General features: G+C 42.0%; 1 protein-coding gene across 2 annotated transcripts in view; it reads right to left on the bottom strand.

Annotated features, from left to right (window-relative positions):
* Positions 1–1858: 1858 nt before the first annotated feature.
* The window catches only part of SYNJ2 (synaptojanin 2), a 162245-nt gene continuing 150664 nt past the window's right edge, over positions 1859–13439 (bottom strand). For both annotated transcript variants that reach the window (XM_075596992.1, XM_075596993.1), the window contains 3 exons: positions 10147–10255; positions 6305–6507; positions 1859–4389 (listed from right to left, as the gene is read on the bottom strand). In XM_075596992.1, the coding sequence (XP_075453107.1) occupies positions 2665–4389; positions 6305–6507; positions 10147–10255 (2037 nt within the window). In that variant the 3' untranslated portion in view covers positions 1859–2664. The remainder of the gene's footprint in view (positions 4390–6304; positions 6508–10146; positions 10256–13439) is intronic.

The raw sequence follows: 13439 nt of genomic DNA, 5'->3' as shown, positions 1-13439 counted from the left end.
TTCGGATACGATGTCTCTGTCCCTTCTGACTTAAAGAATCTAAACGCCTTCCTCCTCTTGTCCCTTTCCTCCCCTACCTGTTAATTTAGCCACATTGGTTTTGACTTCTTTCTTTTATACTTATTACCCAAGGGTATACACTGATAAGTGTGCTTTTCTAACAATGTTTTAAAGACTGCCCATTTATCTTCTACATTTTTCCACATGATTTTGGTCACATGATCTTCCCCACAGAAATTTGCATCTTTGGCCCTGTTCTGCTGCACTGACAGCCATTTAGTGAACCCCCAAGCCGAATCTTCGCCGATCGATCGATAGGCAACTTAGCTAATTACTTATTGTGTGGATTATATTGATGCACATATTAGAGGGAAAAACAACAAAATAACAAATGGAAATAATACATAGGTACCTGTGTTGATATAAACTGAAAAAAAGAATATTATTTGTGGCCAACCAAGGCAAGGAGATCAACATTTTTGATGTAGAATGTAAGATACATGGCCAACAGTGACTGGCTCCTAACAACCTGCAGATAATTACAGTACTCACATTTTTATAAGTACAGGTAAAGTAAATTTTACAATAATACCTGTACTCTATTAGTCATCTGCGCAGATGCCCAAACCCTTTTGAACCAGGCTAAATACAAGTGCGTTTTATGTAAGGGGCCCCCTTCCACCATAGATGTTAAATAGGGGATCCCCTTCTGTGCACAACCACTGAAATAGGTGGGCCAAAGTAATTTAACCCTTGAAATATTGTCATTGCTTTTGGTAAATATTGGGCAGCAAGATGTTTTGTCATATAACATGAATTATTTAAATGACCACCTCCGAAAGGCAGACCCAGCATGGGGCCATCGCCGCCATAAGGCCTGCAAGTCAGCCTGAGTGGTTGTGGAATCAGGTGACCCCCCCTCCCCACCCCCCCTAATCTGAAGGAAGTTAACAAAAGGCACAGTCACACGGTGGGGGGTAGGGGCGACTGGGTCCAGCAGGGCTATGGTGGTGGGGGGGGGGGTTGAAGGTGCCCGCCCCAGACCAGGCGTTTCAAGAGGTGGGGTGTAAGGTGTTAAAAGGGGGAGAAAGGACAGCAGAGCAGAAAACGCTTGGTGAAAATTCTCAGCCACCCATCCCCAATTTTCTACATCTCTAATGTCATGATCATGTCATGATCATGTTTGCGTTATTTCAATACAGTTGGCATTGTCACAGGTTCAGCGAAATGGCCATGCCAGACACATTATGGATGCTAAGGTTTGGAAATGCTAAGTTTTTCTTGCTCTTTATTTTTTCAATTTGTTTCCCACTATAATTATTAGGGCACTTCTGTTTTTTAACCAGTTTTAACTGCGCTGCAGCTCATACATAGCACGTCTTAATTTTAACCCCATGCTATTGGCTATAGTGCTGTTTTGTTTCCTCTTTTCTCTATGGAGCAGACGAAATACAAAAGATACAGTATGAAATGGGTAGTGTAGGACCTGCTGAGGGGTTCTACATTGACATGGTATGTATAATGCAGTGGTTTGGGTTTTGAGCTAGCTAAGCCTGTATTTATCTTTAGCGTACTTACATCGCAGCTGATTATACAAGTTGATGAACACATTATACATATGACAATGTGTAACCCGATGACAAAAATACTATGCAGCAAAGGGACCTCAGACCCCTGTTGTGATAAAAAAAGGTCTTGTAACATACTGTTTAGGGCAACATTAGCATACATCTATCAGCTCACTGCTTTCCAATCGTTCTGCATTATATATTAAACATTTAAAGGTGTAAAATAGGCTTTATATTGCCAGGATAATACAGTGAGTGTTAGTATTAAAAGAAATTGATCAAGAAAAATAGACATTCTGTGGCTTATTTTTTATTATTTCAAAGTTACTCCTTTAATTTCATACACAGGGCGAAAAAGACAACACATTATATCACATGCTAACGTTGCACTGGTTTGCTGTGTGGATATGAGGTATTTTTTTAATGAAAATATAAATTGGTCATCTGTAGCTGTAATTGATGGCAGTCGAAAGGAACAGTGACATTCACAATGTCAGGCAAATCAATGTAGTTTATTAGCTCTGCTATTGCAGCCATGTTATACAGTAACAGTTTCTCTAAAGCTTCATAAGCACCTTGAGATATATATTTTTTTTACCTGTCCAAATGTCATCGCTAATAAACTCAATTCACTCTCACTGACATTTCAAGCATCACTTCTCTTTTTGGCTGAAATCCATTTGGTAAATCTGTTGAAATCTACATGATCCGGTGAGTAATACAGCTCAACCCCGTTATAAAACGATCCGTTACAACGCAAATCCGCTTATAACGCGATGCAAGCGTGGCTCACAATTTTCATATTTATGAATACTTTACAACACGATTATTGGTATCTTAAATACGTTATTGCACAATGCATACAATTGTACATTATTTCTAACGTGATCCGCTTATAACGCCATGTGATTCTTTGGACCCCAAGCACAGCGTTATAAGGGGGTTGATTATATATATATATATTATTTTTTTTAAATATATATATATATTTATTAAGGAGTGCATGGAATGTTTTTGATTACTCTTTTCCCTTGTAGATGAAAAAAAATCAAAAACATCAACTTTCATGTTGGTCAAGAGATCAAGATATCTGTAATCACCAAGGAGACTCACAGTTCCTCAGAGTCTTCTCTTTTTCCTCATCTGGAAACATGAACCACTTGCTAATGAGTTGCTCTGGAGAGACTTCCATGATGGCGGGCTGAAATATACCGCCTGCTTCAAAGTCTAACAAACCATCTGCATCGGAAGGCCAGCTTCCTTGCGGTGCCAGTGACTGTGGATTGTTGGTAAATGAAACATCAGTATCTTGAGTGCTTTCAAACGTATCTGTCACAGGAAGTTCAGTACCAGTCTGTGTGGCAGATTCCCCACTTGGACTGCTGTTGTTCGTGTTTGATGTCACATCATTATGAAAGAGGCTGTTGTTGTTTCGTAACACCTGCAGGTGGAAAGCAGCAGGGGCAGACTTCTTCCTCCGCGGGGGAACCTTGGGGACAAAGAAGTTATTGTCGGATATCTCATCACAGTTGGGGTTGTTTTGTGCAGTAGAGGTTGTCTCATCACTCAGTTTTCTTCCATGAGCTTTCGCAATCTGGGAGGGTGGTATTGTTCTTGGCTTGGGTACCGGGGGCAAGCTTAGAGGACTACAGGAGTCCCTGTCCACTCTGGGTTCTGGTTTAGGTACCAAGGGGGCCTTTGAAGCATATACGGACTCAATTACATGTATATGGGGCTCTGGATTGGGTAGTGGAAGAACCTTTGGAAGAGTCCCAAAGTCCATGAGTTCTACATGGGAATCTGGTTTAGACACTGGGGGGGGCCTTAGAAGTTTTCCATAGTCCATAATGGCCACATCAGGTTCTGGTTTAGGGCCTGGGAGGACCGTTAGAGGACTTTCAGAGTGCATTGTGTTTACATGAGGCTCCAGACTAGTTGCTAAGCAGACACTTTGAGTATTTTTTGGGTTCAGATCATCAACACAACTATCTATCTTAGGTAATAGAGAAACCCCTGGAGGCTTTTCAAAGTCAATTACATTAACACAGGGCTCTGGTTTAGGCAATGGAGGAACTATTGAGAAAATTCCACAGTCCATGGTGCAAACATCGGGATCTGGTTTATGTACTGGAGGGAACATTAAGGGACTACTTGAGTGCATATTTTCAACATTGGGTTCTGGTTTTGGTATTGAGGGGGCCCTTAAGGGACCTCCACTGTCCACAGCATCCATATGGGTCTCTAGTTTAAGTACCAGAGGGACCCTTGGAGGACTTCTAGAGTGCATAGCCTTTACACAAGTTTCTAGATTAGGTTCGAAGGGGACAAAGTGAGGATTTTCCGGGTCTATACCATCCACACAATTATCTGGTTTAGTCAGGAGAGGAACCCTTGAAGGTTTCCCAGAGTCCATTACATTCACACGAGACTCTGGTTTAGGCATTGGAGGAACTCTTGGTGGAACTCTTGAAGGAATCACGCAGTCTATGATGTCCACATGGGAATCTGGTTTAGGTGCTGGAGGAACTCTTGGTGAAACTCTTGAAGGAATCCCACAGTCCACAATGTCTACATGGGGATCTGGTTTAGGCACTGGAGGAACTCTTGGTGGAACTCTTGAAGGAATCCCGCAGTTCTGGATGTCCACATCGGGATCTGGTTTAAGTGCTGGAGGAACTCTTGGTGGAACTCTTGAAGGAATCCTGCAGTCCACAATGTCTACATAGGGATCTGGTTTATGTACTGGAGGAACCAAGGGAAGATTCAAGACTTCTGTATTTGGCTCTTGTTGTACATCTATCTTCTGTTCTATGTGAAGTGGCTTAAGAAAAAAGGGGCAAAGAAAACAATACTTAGTCAAAGTAAAAAAAATCTAATTAAAACTCTACAGTAAATATTTAATGTTGGGTAATGTTTGTTCCCATAAAGGGAAAAAAAAATTTGCTCCATCTTTGCTCAATATGCACAATATGATTTTGATATAAGGATTCAATTGTAGGTGTTGGGAAGGAGTTACATGACGCACATCATATATTGTGATCTAAAATCTATTTGTGTCTTGTTTCTCCCTTTTTTCTGCATCAAGAATTAGAACAGATCTGATATGGCACAAACCTACTTGGTTAACAATCTGCGCTAGGTACAAAAGCGTATTAACCTGTCTGTCATATATAAGGCTGGGGCCATAGAGGGGTGAGGAGTTCCGAGCCGCGCTGACGCTGAGGCTCGCCTGCTGAAATCTGCGCGATTTCATGCCCATGCAGGCGAGCCAGCGGGCGCGATCGGAGGCGGGGGGAGACTGAGGGAGGCGGGGCAGTGACGTCGCTGGGCCAATCACCCGCGACGCACCGACGTCAATGTCACGGCGCCGACGTCACGGCGCCGTGACGTTGACGCTGCTCCGCGCTGATTGGATGTTGTCAGCCGACAGCGCGCGGAAAAACAGCTTGGCTGTCGGCTGAAAAATCCAGCGCCTCTGCACCCTCGCGTGAGCCCCATCTCAAGGCATCCTCATTGAGGATGCAGGGGCTCAGCGCGGAGCGTCCGCACGGCTCAGCGCGGAGCGTCCGCACGGCTCAGCGCGGCCTGTCCTTCTATGGACTCGGCCTAATGCTGCCCAGAGCAGAAAATGGTGCAGTGCATCAAAATAAACAGTTCTGTTGGTTGTATGTATGCTCTGTAGAGTTACATTCTCATTATAGTAAAACCTTATTCCCAAAGAAAATGTTCTTTTTTTTTTTTTTATATATATATTTCTAATATGTATTATTTATTAGCTTATGTAGTTTTGTATTGGAAACATTGCAATCCATCAATGCACTTTTTTTGAAACAGAAGATGGGAAGATGATAATGAAATCAAAAAAGTGGTAACTCTAGGACAGTCAGACATCAGTTTGATGTAAAGATGAATGGTACAAGCGATTGAGACCAACAGTTGCAAAAAGTCACCCTCAAAATAAAAGAATACTGAGCTGAGTATGAGTATCAATTACTTATTTTTCAAATAGAATATGACCTTTGTAAACTATGAGAAGCAAATTCATCTCAAAATGTTTTTTCAAAGCTTTCCTGTATTGGAGGCTCCCTGAAAGCTCGTCGGTAGGCCCCCCAACACTTGCCTCACCTCACAGTTCTGAGATAGTCGCTACGTTCTACAGGGCCGTTTTAAGACCTTCGTAGGCCCTAGGCACTTCTATTTCTAGAGGCCTGTGTGCCTGATATTTTTACTCATTTTTATGCTAATTTCATCGTTTGCTTGTTTCTTTCGATGCTAGCGATATTTGGCATCGATACTTTTGTTTCGATATTTAAAGGTATCGATACTTCGAAGACATTTTAAATTAAAATTTGCTGTTTTCTCTTATTTTGTGATTTTTTTTTGTTTAGGTATTTTTCCAAGTGAAATATTGTAGGCCCTAAAAGGTCCGTAGGCCCTAGGCACTGTGCCTAGTTGGCCTAATGTATAAAGCGGCCCTGACGTTTTATTGGCCGCAGGAGCGAGACCTGTACCTACTGCCACTTGGCGTCCCCTTGGACAAAACAGTTTGGAGATCAGGAACCAGGGCTCAGGTAAGTTTAACAAAAATATTACAAGCAGTATGGAATGTTGCTTTAAATAAGATGATTTCGTTACACACGTTACATTATACTAGTAACCTCAGTTCTGGAAATTCCCATACTAAAACAGCACAGTGAAAGTTTGGAATAAAGGATAAACTGAATACATTGTCTTACAGGGTCAGACTTGACTACAGGTCTTTGTAGGGGAACAGGCTTCTTAATACTGGGGACTTTTGGTGGGGGTCTTTGTGGCAGCAGCACAACCTCTAGATCCGGCACCTGTGTCGGTGGGGCCTTGACAGACATCATCATTGAATCTGCTTTGGGAAAACTTTGATTGCGACGTAGACCTGTTTTTGCTGCATCTTCTTGTTTTTCTGTAAAATAACAAAAAGGTGTTGTGAATGCAATGCGTTGAATTTAAAACATTTATATCATTTTTTTTTCCATTGAGAATTTACAATCAAACAAATCACCTTACGCAATATTACTTCTTGATATGAAAGTGAAACAAATATTGAAGTGAAACTTCTTTCGTGGCACCTAGTCCTGATAGAACAAAACTGGATAGATGGGGGCGAAATGTGAAACGTAAGTGACGTCACATAATGGACGCCGCTCCGCTCACACGTCCCCTGTCACATGCGGCGGCGGCGGCGATAGCTGCCGGCGCCGCTCCTAATTGTTGCCACACACCCCCCACCCCCACACACTCCCCCGGCTCCTGACATATGCTATCCTAACGACCCGCGTAACTGTTCCACGACCGCTGCCATGCCGCGCATGCGCAGTTGTGATGGCGCCACTGACGGACGCCACACATGCGCAGAAGCAGCTGGCAGCGGCGTTCCACCCACAAGCTCCTAACGCCCATTGGCAGCGGCGCCATTCAGCCCCCCACTGACCCGGGCGCAACCCGTGCGGCACAAGGGCTCGGTCACGGGCGCATGTACCCCGGGGGGGATGTGCAGAATTTGCGTGCATGCGGGGGGGGGTGCAGAATTTGCATGCATGCGGGGGGGGTGAAGAGAGAGGTGGTGCGCAATGTTACACACCGCCCCTGGACACACACACACTGACTGACCCCCCCACACACACACACACTGACTGACACACATACACACACTGACTCACATACACACACTGACACACACTGACACACATACACACACTGACTGACACACTGACATACACACATACACACACTGACTGACACACATACACACACTGACTGATACACATACACACTGACACACATACACACACTGACTGACACACATACACCCACACTGACTGACACACATACACCCACACTGACTGACACACATACACCCACACTGACTGACACACATACACCCACACACTGACTGACCCACACACACACACTGACTGACACACATACACACACTGACTGACACACTGACATACACACACTGACTGACACACATACACACTGACACACATACACACACTGACTGACACACATACACCCACACTGACTGACACACATACACACACACACTGACTGACACACATACACACACACACACACACACACACACACACACACACACACACACATTGACTGACACACACACACACACACACACACACACTGACTGACACACATACACTGACTGGCGCACATACACACACACACACACACACACACACACACACACACTGACACACACACACTGACTGACAGACTGACATACACACACTGACTGACACACATACACCCACACTGACTGACACACATACACCCACACTGACTGACACACATACACCCACACTGACTGACCCACACACACACACACACACACTGACTGACACACTGACATACACACATACACACACTGACTGACACACATACACACACTGACTGATACACATACACACTGACACACTGACTGACACACATACACCCACACTGACTGACACACATACACCCACACTGACTGACACACATACACCCACACACTGACTGACACACATACACACACTGACTCACATACACACACTGACTGACACACTGACAGACACACTGACAGACACACATACACACACTGACTGACACACATACACCCACACTGACTGACACACATACACACACACACTGACTGACACACATACACACACACTGACTGACACACACACACACACATTGACTGACACACACACACACACATTGACTGACACACACACACACATTGACTGACACACACACACACACACACACACACACACACACACACACACACACACACACACTGACACACATACACATACACTGACTGGCGCACATACACACACACACACACTGACTGACCCACATACACACACTGACACACACACTGACTGACACACATACACCCACACTGACTGACACACATACACCCACACTGACTGACCCCCACACACACACACACACTGACTGACACACATACACACACTGACACACAGACACACGCTGACACACAGACACACAGACACACATACACACTGACACACACTGACTGACACACTGACATACACACATACACACACTGACTGACACACATACACACTGACACACATACACAGACTGACTGACACACATACACCCACACTGACTGACACACATACACCCACACTGACTGACACACATACACACACGCACTGACTGACACACATACACACACACTGACTGACACACATACACATACACACACTGACTGGCGCACATACACACACACACTGACTGACACACACACACACTGACTGACACACACACACACTGACTGACACACACACACACACACACACTGACTGACACACACACACACTGACTGACACGCATACACACACACTGACACACATACCTATACATACACTGACTGGCGCACATACACACAAGGAATACACACACTGACTGACACACATACACACTGACACACATACACAGACTGACTGACACACATACACCCACACTGACTGACACACATACACCCACACTGACTGACACACATACACACACGCACTGACTGACACACATACACACACACACACTGACTGACACACATACACATACACACACTGACTGGCGCGCACATGCACACACACACTGACTGACACACACACACACACACTGACTGACACACACACACACACACACACACTGACTGACACACATACACACACACACACTGACTGACACGCACACACACACACACACTGACTGACACGCATACACACACACTGACACACATACCTATACATACACTGACTGGCGCACATACACACAAGGAATTCACACTTAGTGCAAATAGCTAATACAGGGGATGTGTGCCGAGCACGCGCATTATAAGTCAAATTTATTTGCGTTTTGTCAATGAAATTGTATTTTGATTTTTAATTAAAACATCACCAATACAAATACAATTTCTGTGACAAAAGTCAAAGAAGTTTCACTTACTATGCGCGTGCACAGCACACACAGCTTTTTTTTCTTAGTAAATCTAAGTAATTTCATCTACAGTATACAGGATTTAATCACCTCATTATCAATTCTAGCTACATTAAACTGGTTGTCCCATTGAGAATGTAATGAAACAGAATATCAAATCTACTGAAATGCTCAATTTAATGATTTATCTCTATATACTTAACCCAATGTGTAAGTGATGTGTTATCTAAGCGTAATTATTTTCCTTTTTTAAACAATATTTTCCATATTGCAGTTTTTACCCAATTTTATTATTGCATATTATTTTGTTAAAAACTGTTTAATATTATATGACACTATATATATTGTATATATGAATAAAAATGAACTCTATAAAAAAAATACATTATTATATTTGTCTTAATACCTGGACATTTAACTGAAATGGAGTAAGATACAAAATTGAATACAATTCTAATGGTATATTTCAGAAACAATTTAAAAAAAAAATTTGACATAAAAGTTTTCCATTTCTAACAAGGACTACAGTTTTATTTTTGGTTGCGATGCAGTTAAGAGACCTTCTCACCTTTACTGGTTTCCATCAGCCACTTTATTGCTTCTTCTGCTTCCTGCGCAGTAGTAGTTTTAATCTGTTTCACATTATATGGTTTGCTTATCCCAGTTCTGCCTTTGGGCTTAAAAGAAACAAACATAACTAATAGTTATCACACCCACCTGAAGAAGCCAATCCATTATAAAAACTGTTAATACAAGAAAAAGGACAGATGAGATCCATCAACTTTTTTTTATTTGCAGGAAATCCATTCTGTTTTCAAGATAACATATTTGGAAATCAGACTTCCAGCACGGTGACTGCTTTTAGTTTTAGATAAAAAGGTAGCCAATTCTATGAAAGGTATTACATACAGTCGTTGCATAGTAGATGACATTGAAAAAAGAAATTTGTGCATCAGGTTCAACCTGTTTAATGTAGATGAAATAAGGGGTAAAATATTTTTTTTCCCCGACTCCAATACTGGATCAGATTTCTCCCTGGATCAATAATTTAGTTTATCTTCATTCTTTTACTGTGTAGCATTTTTGTTTACTATGTAAGTGTACTTAACTATACGAAAAGGTACAATCCCACACAGATAATCCCCCCCCCCCCAAATGTAAACTATAAACCAATGTAACAACGCAAAAAACAAATATTTGACATATTTTGTTTCAATGGAAACTAATTACAAATTGCATGTCTTAGGGGGCTTTGAATGGGGGAGTATTTACCAATCAGATGGTTTCTTTACTCTCATTACCAGAGAGCCAATAAACCTAAGGGGATAGGATAGGGAAAAATAGGCTCTGGCTGTACAAGCAGCACAAGAAATAGCCTAACACACATTCCCAGCTAGCTCAAACTCCCACACCCACCACATCATGAATATATATTTATGTCAACAAGGGAGTCTTGACAGGGGTACCCAAATGCTACATCCCATTGACAAAACATATATGGTAAAAAGTATAAAGTAAAATACTTCAATAATAATATTAAATACTTGGTTATTTAGTTAACCCTTTGGCTAAAGCGTCATAAGCATACATACCAACGCCAAGGTATAACCAAATTAATTCAGGTCCTACACTACACTGTGAACCCTTCCTTTTACCTCTGTAAGAGGGGAAGAACCATTATAGGTCCTGTTCCTGCAGCAAAATGAAAAGACCTCCCAAGTTAAAAAGGTGAAGGAGGGCTGAGCTCTGGGGGGAGAAAGAAATAGCCAGAGGAAATGAAGCTCCTCCCAAGTCAGAAGTCACCATGTTTACAAACTAAGGTAGTGTCAGATCAGGGGCCAGTCAGAGGTTGTACTTTACTAAGCAAAGAAGGCTGATGCAATACCAAAGGCAGAGTGAAGCTCAGTCTATAATCATTATAAAGTATGTATCAGCAAATACTGGCATAGATTTCTTTCCCCATGAAAGGGGCCAAAACCGAAGCCACCCGGCCATGAAGCCTTAAGAATGGCCATTTTTTTATGCATGAATACAGTAGGCCTGACCCTAAAGAGAACAATATACTGTATATGTGCAATCACTATTGAACCACCAATATTTACAGCCCAAGTACAGATGTATCAGATATTTTCACCTTCGTTACCACGAAATAACGCAAGTAAATATTGCATGTTATTGTTTTAAATGGCGCTCGGTGTAAACTCGTGGTAATAACCCCGTAGCTTACATGCATTGCATTAATCAGAGTAATAACATCTACTACATCTGTAAGTGGCACCTAGCTTCACCTTTGCTGAATAGCTGTATTGCTGCGGTCTAACAAGTAATAGTAATAGTGCCCAATGCACTGCTAAGCATTGAACCGCAGGCAGGCATGACTAATGTGCTTAAACTCTTCGCGATCTCAGAACATACAATTTGCTGACAAAATACTGTACTGTATATATTTTTTTTTTTTGCTGTTACTTTCTGATCTGTCTGACCTCCAGCAATCCTACTCAGCACTTCACAATTTCGATGTGTTTACAATAGCACAGTGTCAAGCATGATCGCATAAAAAAACATGAATGTCTGATGCAATAAGGAAATAACTTAGATACGATACAGAGAGAAGAAGCGCAAGCTCCCATTGTGTGATCAATTTTTTATTTTAAGTAATTTTCAGAATCATGGTGCAATATCTACACCTTTAAAGGATTGAGACATACAATGACATGTCCGATTACAAACTTAGAAAGTGTGCCCTTGCAAGGTATAGCTATGTATATAGGTGACTTTTTGTTCGACATGTTTGTTTATTCTTTGTATTATGTGAAAATGTTCCCTATAATACGCACACATACACACAAATATCAGATTATAAACCATGGGGAAAAAAAGGGGGGGGAGTATATACTTAACAGAAATCGAGCTTGAGAAAGTACCTTGTGGGTATGAAATATACGTTGCTCTGGAGCATGTTGGTTGCCTGATGTTTTATTCAAATATAATTCTTCATTTGAGTGTGCTGCGGACCTCGTGTGTGTGTGTGTGTGTGTGTGTGTGTGTGTGTGTGTGTGTGTGTGTGTGTGTGTGTGTGTGTGTGTGTGTGTGTGTGTGTGTGTGTATATATATCTATATATATATATATAAAAAACAGACAAAAAACAGGCGCACTCATAGCGTAATAAAGTTGAACAAAATTTATATGGAGTAGATGGTTTAAAAAAACCATAAACATAACGGGAATAAAAGCAGTTATGAGTAATACTCAATCGCTAGCCAGATTGCAGGAACCAGGTTACTCAGGTGAGATCGTCCGGTATAAAGGGAATACAGCAACTTCCACAGTGTACTCCGTGTACCGGAGGAGGTAAGGAGCGCCGCCCTAATCCAGATCCCTCGTCACTGCAGTGAGTCTCCGATCCAAATCCCGCGAGAACTGAATGACGTCACAGGATTTACCAGATAGATATTAGCAGCCCCCGCAAAGATAACAAATGACTGGCTAAGATAGGTATAATTTACCCAATATATGGAGTCCCGTATATGAAATAGTGAGTCTGTACTAAAACTGGACAATATCACGTCCGCAAAGCACTCCCTACGCGTTTCATCTCGAAAGACTTCGTCAGGGAATAACAACATAGATGTGAAGCATATTCTTATAGTAGGTTTAACCAATCGGAACACAGAAGAACTAATTACAGAGTGGATTCCAGATATATAAGTGGGAGTTAAATGAACCCCTATAATTGCTGGAATATAAAAGCTGGAATATACATAGAATATTAAAGAAACAACTTAATGATCTAATATACAGCATCAATCAAATATAAATATATCTAATCATGATAAAGAATCATTAAGATGATTAGATAT

Source organism: Ascaphus truei, chromosome 4, assembly GCF_040206685.1.
Source record: "Ascaphus truei isolate aAscTru1 chromosome 4, aAscTru1.hap1, whole genome shotgun sequence".
NCBI classification, from domain to species: Eukaryota; Metazoa; Chordata; class Amphibia; order Anura; family Ascaphidae; genus Ascaphus; species Ascaphus truei.
The sequence above is the reverse complement of the archived record's forward strand: the minus strand, read 5'-3'. Positions and strand labels throughout refer to the sequence as shown.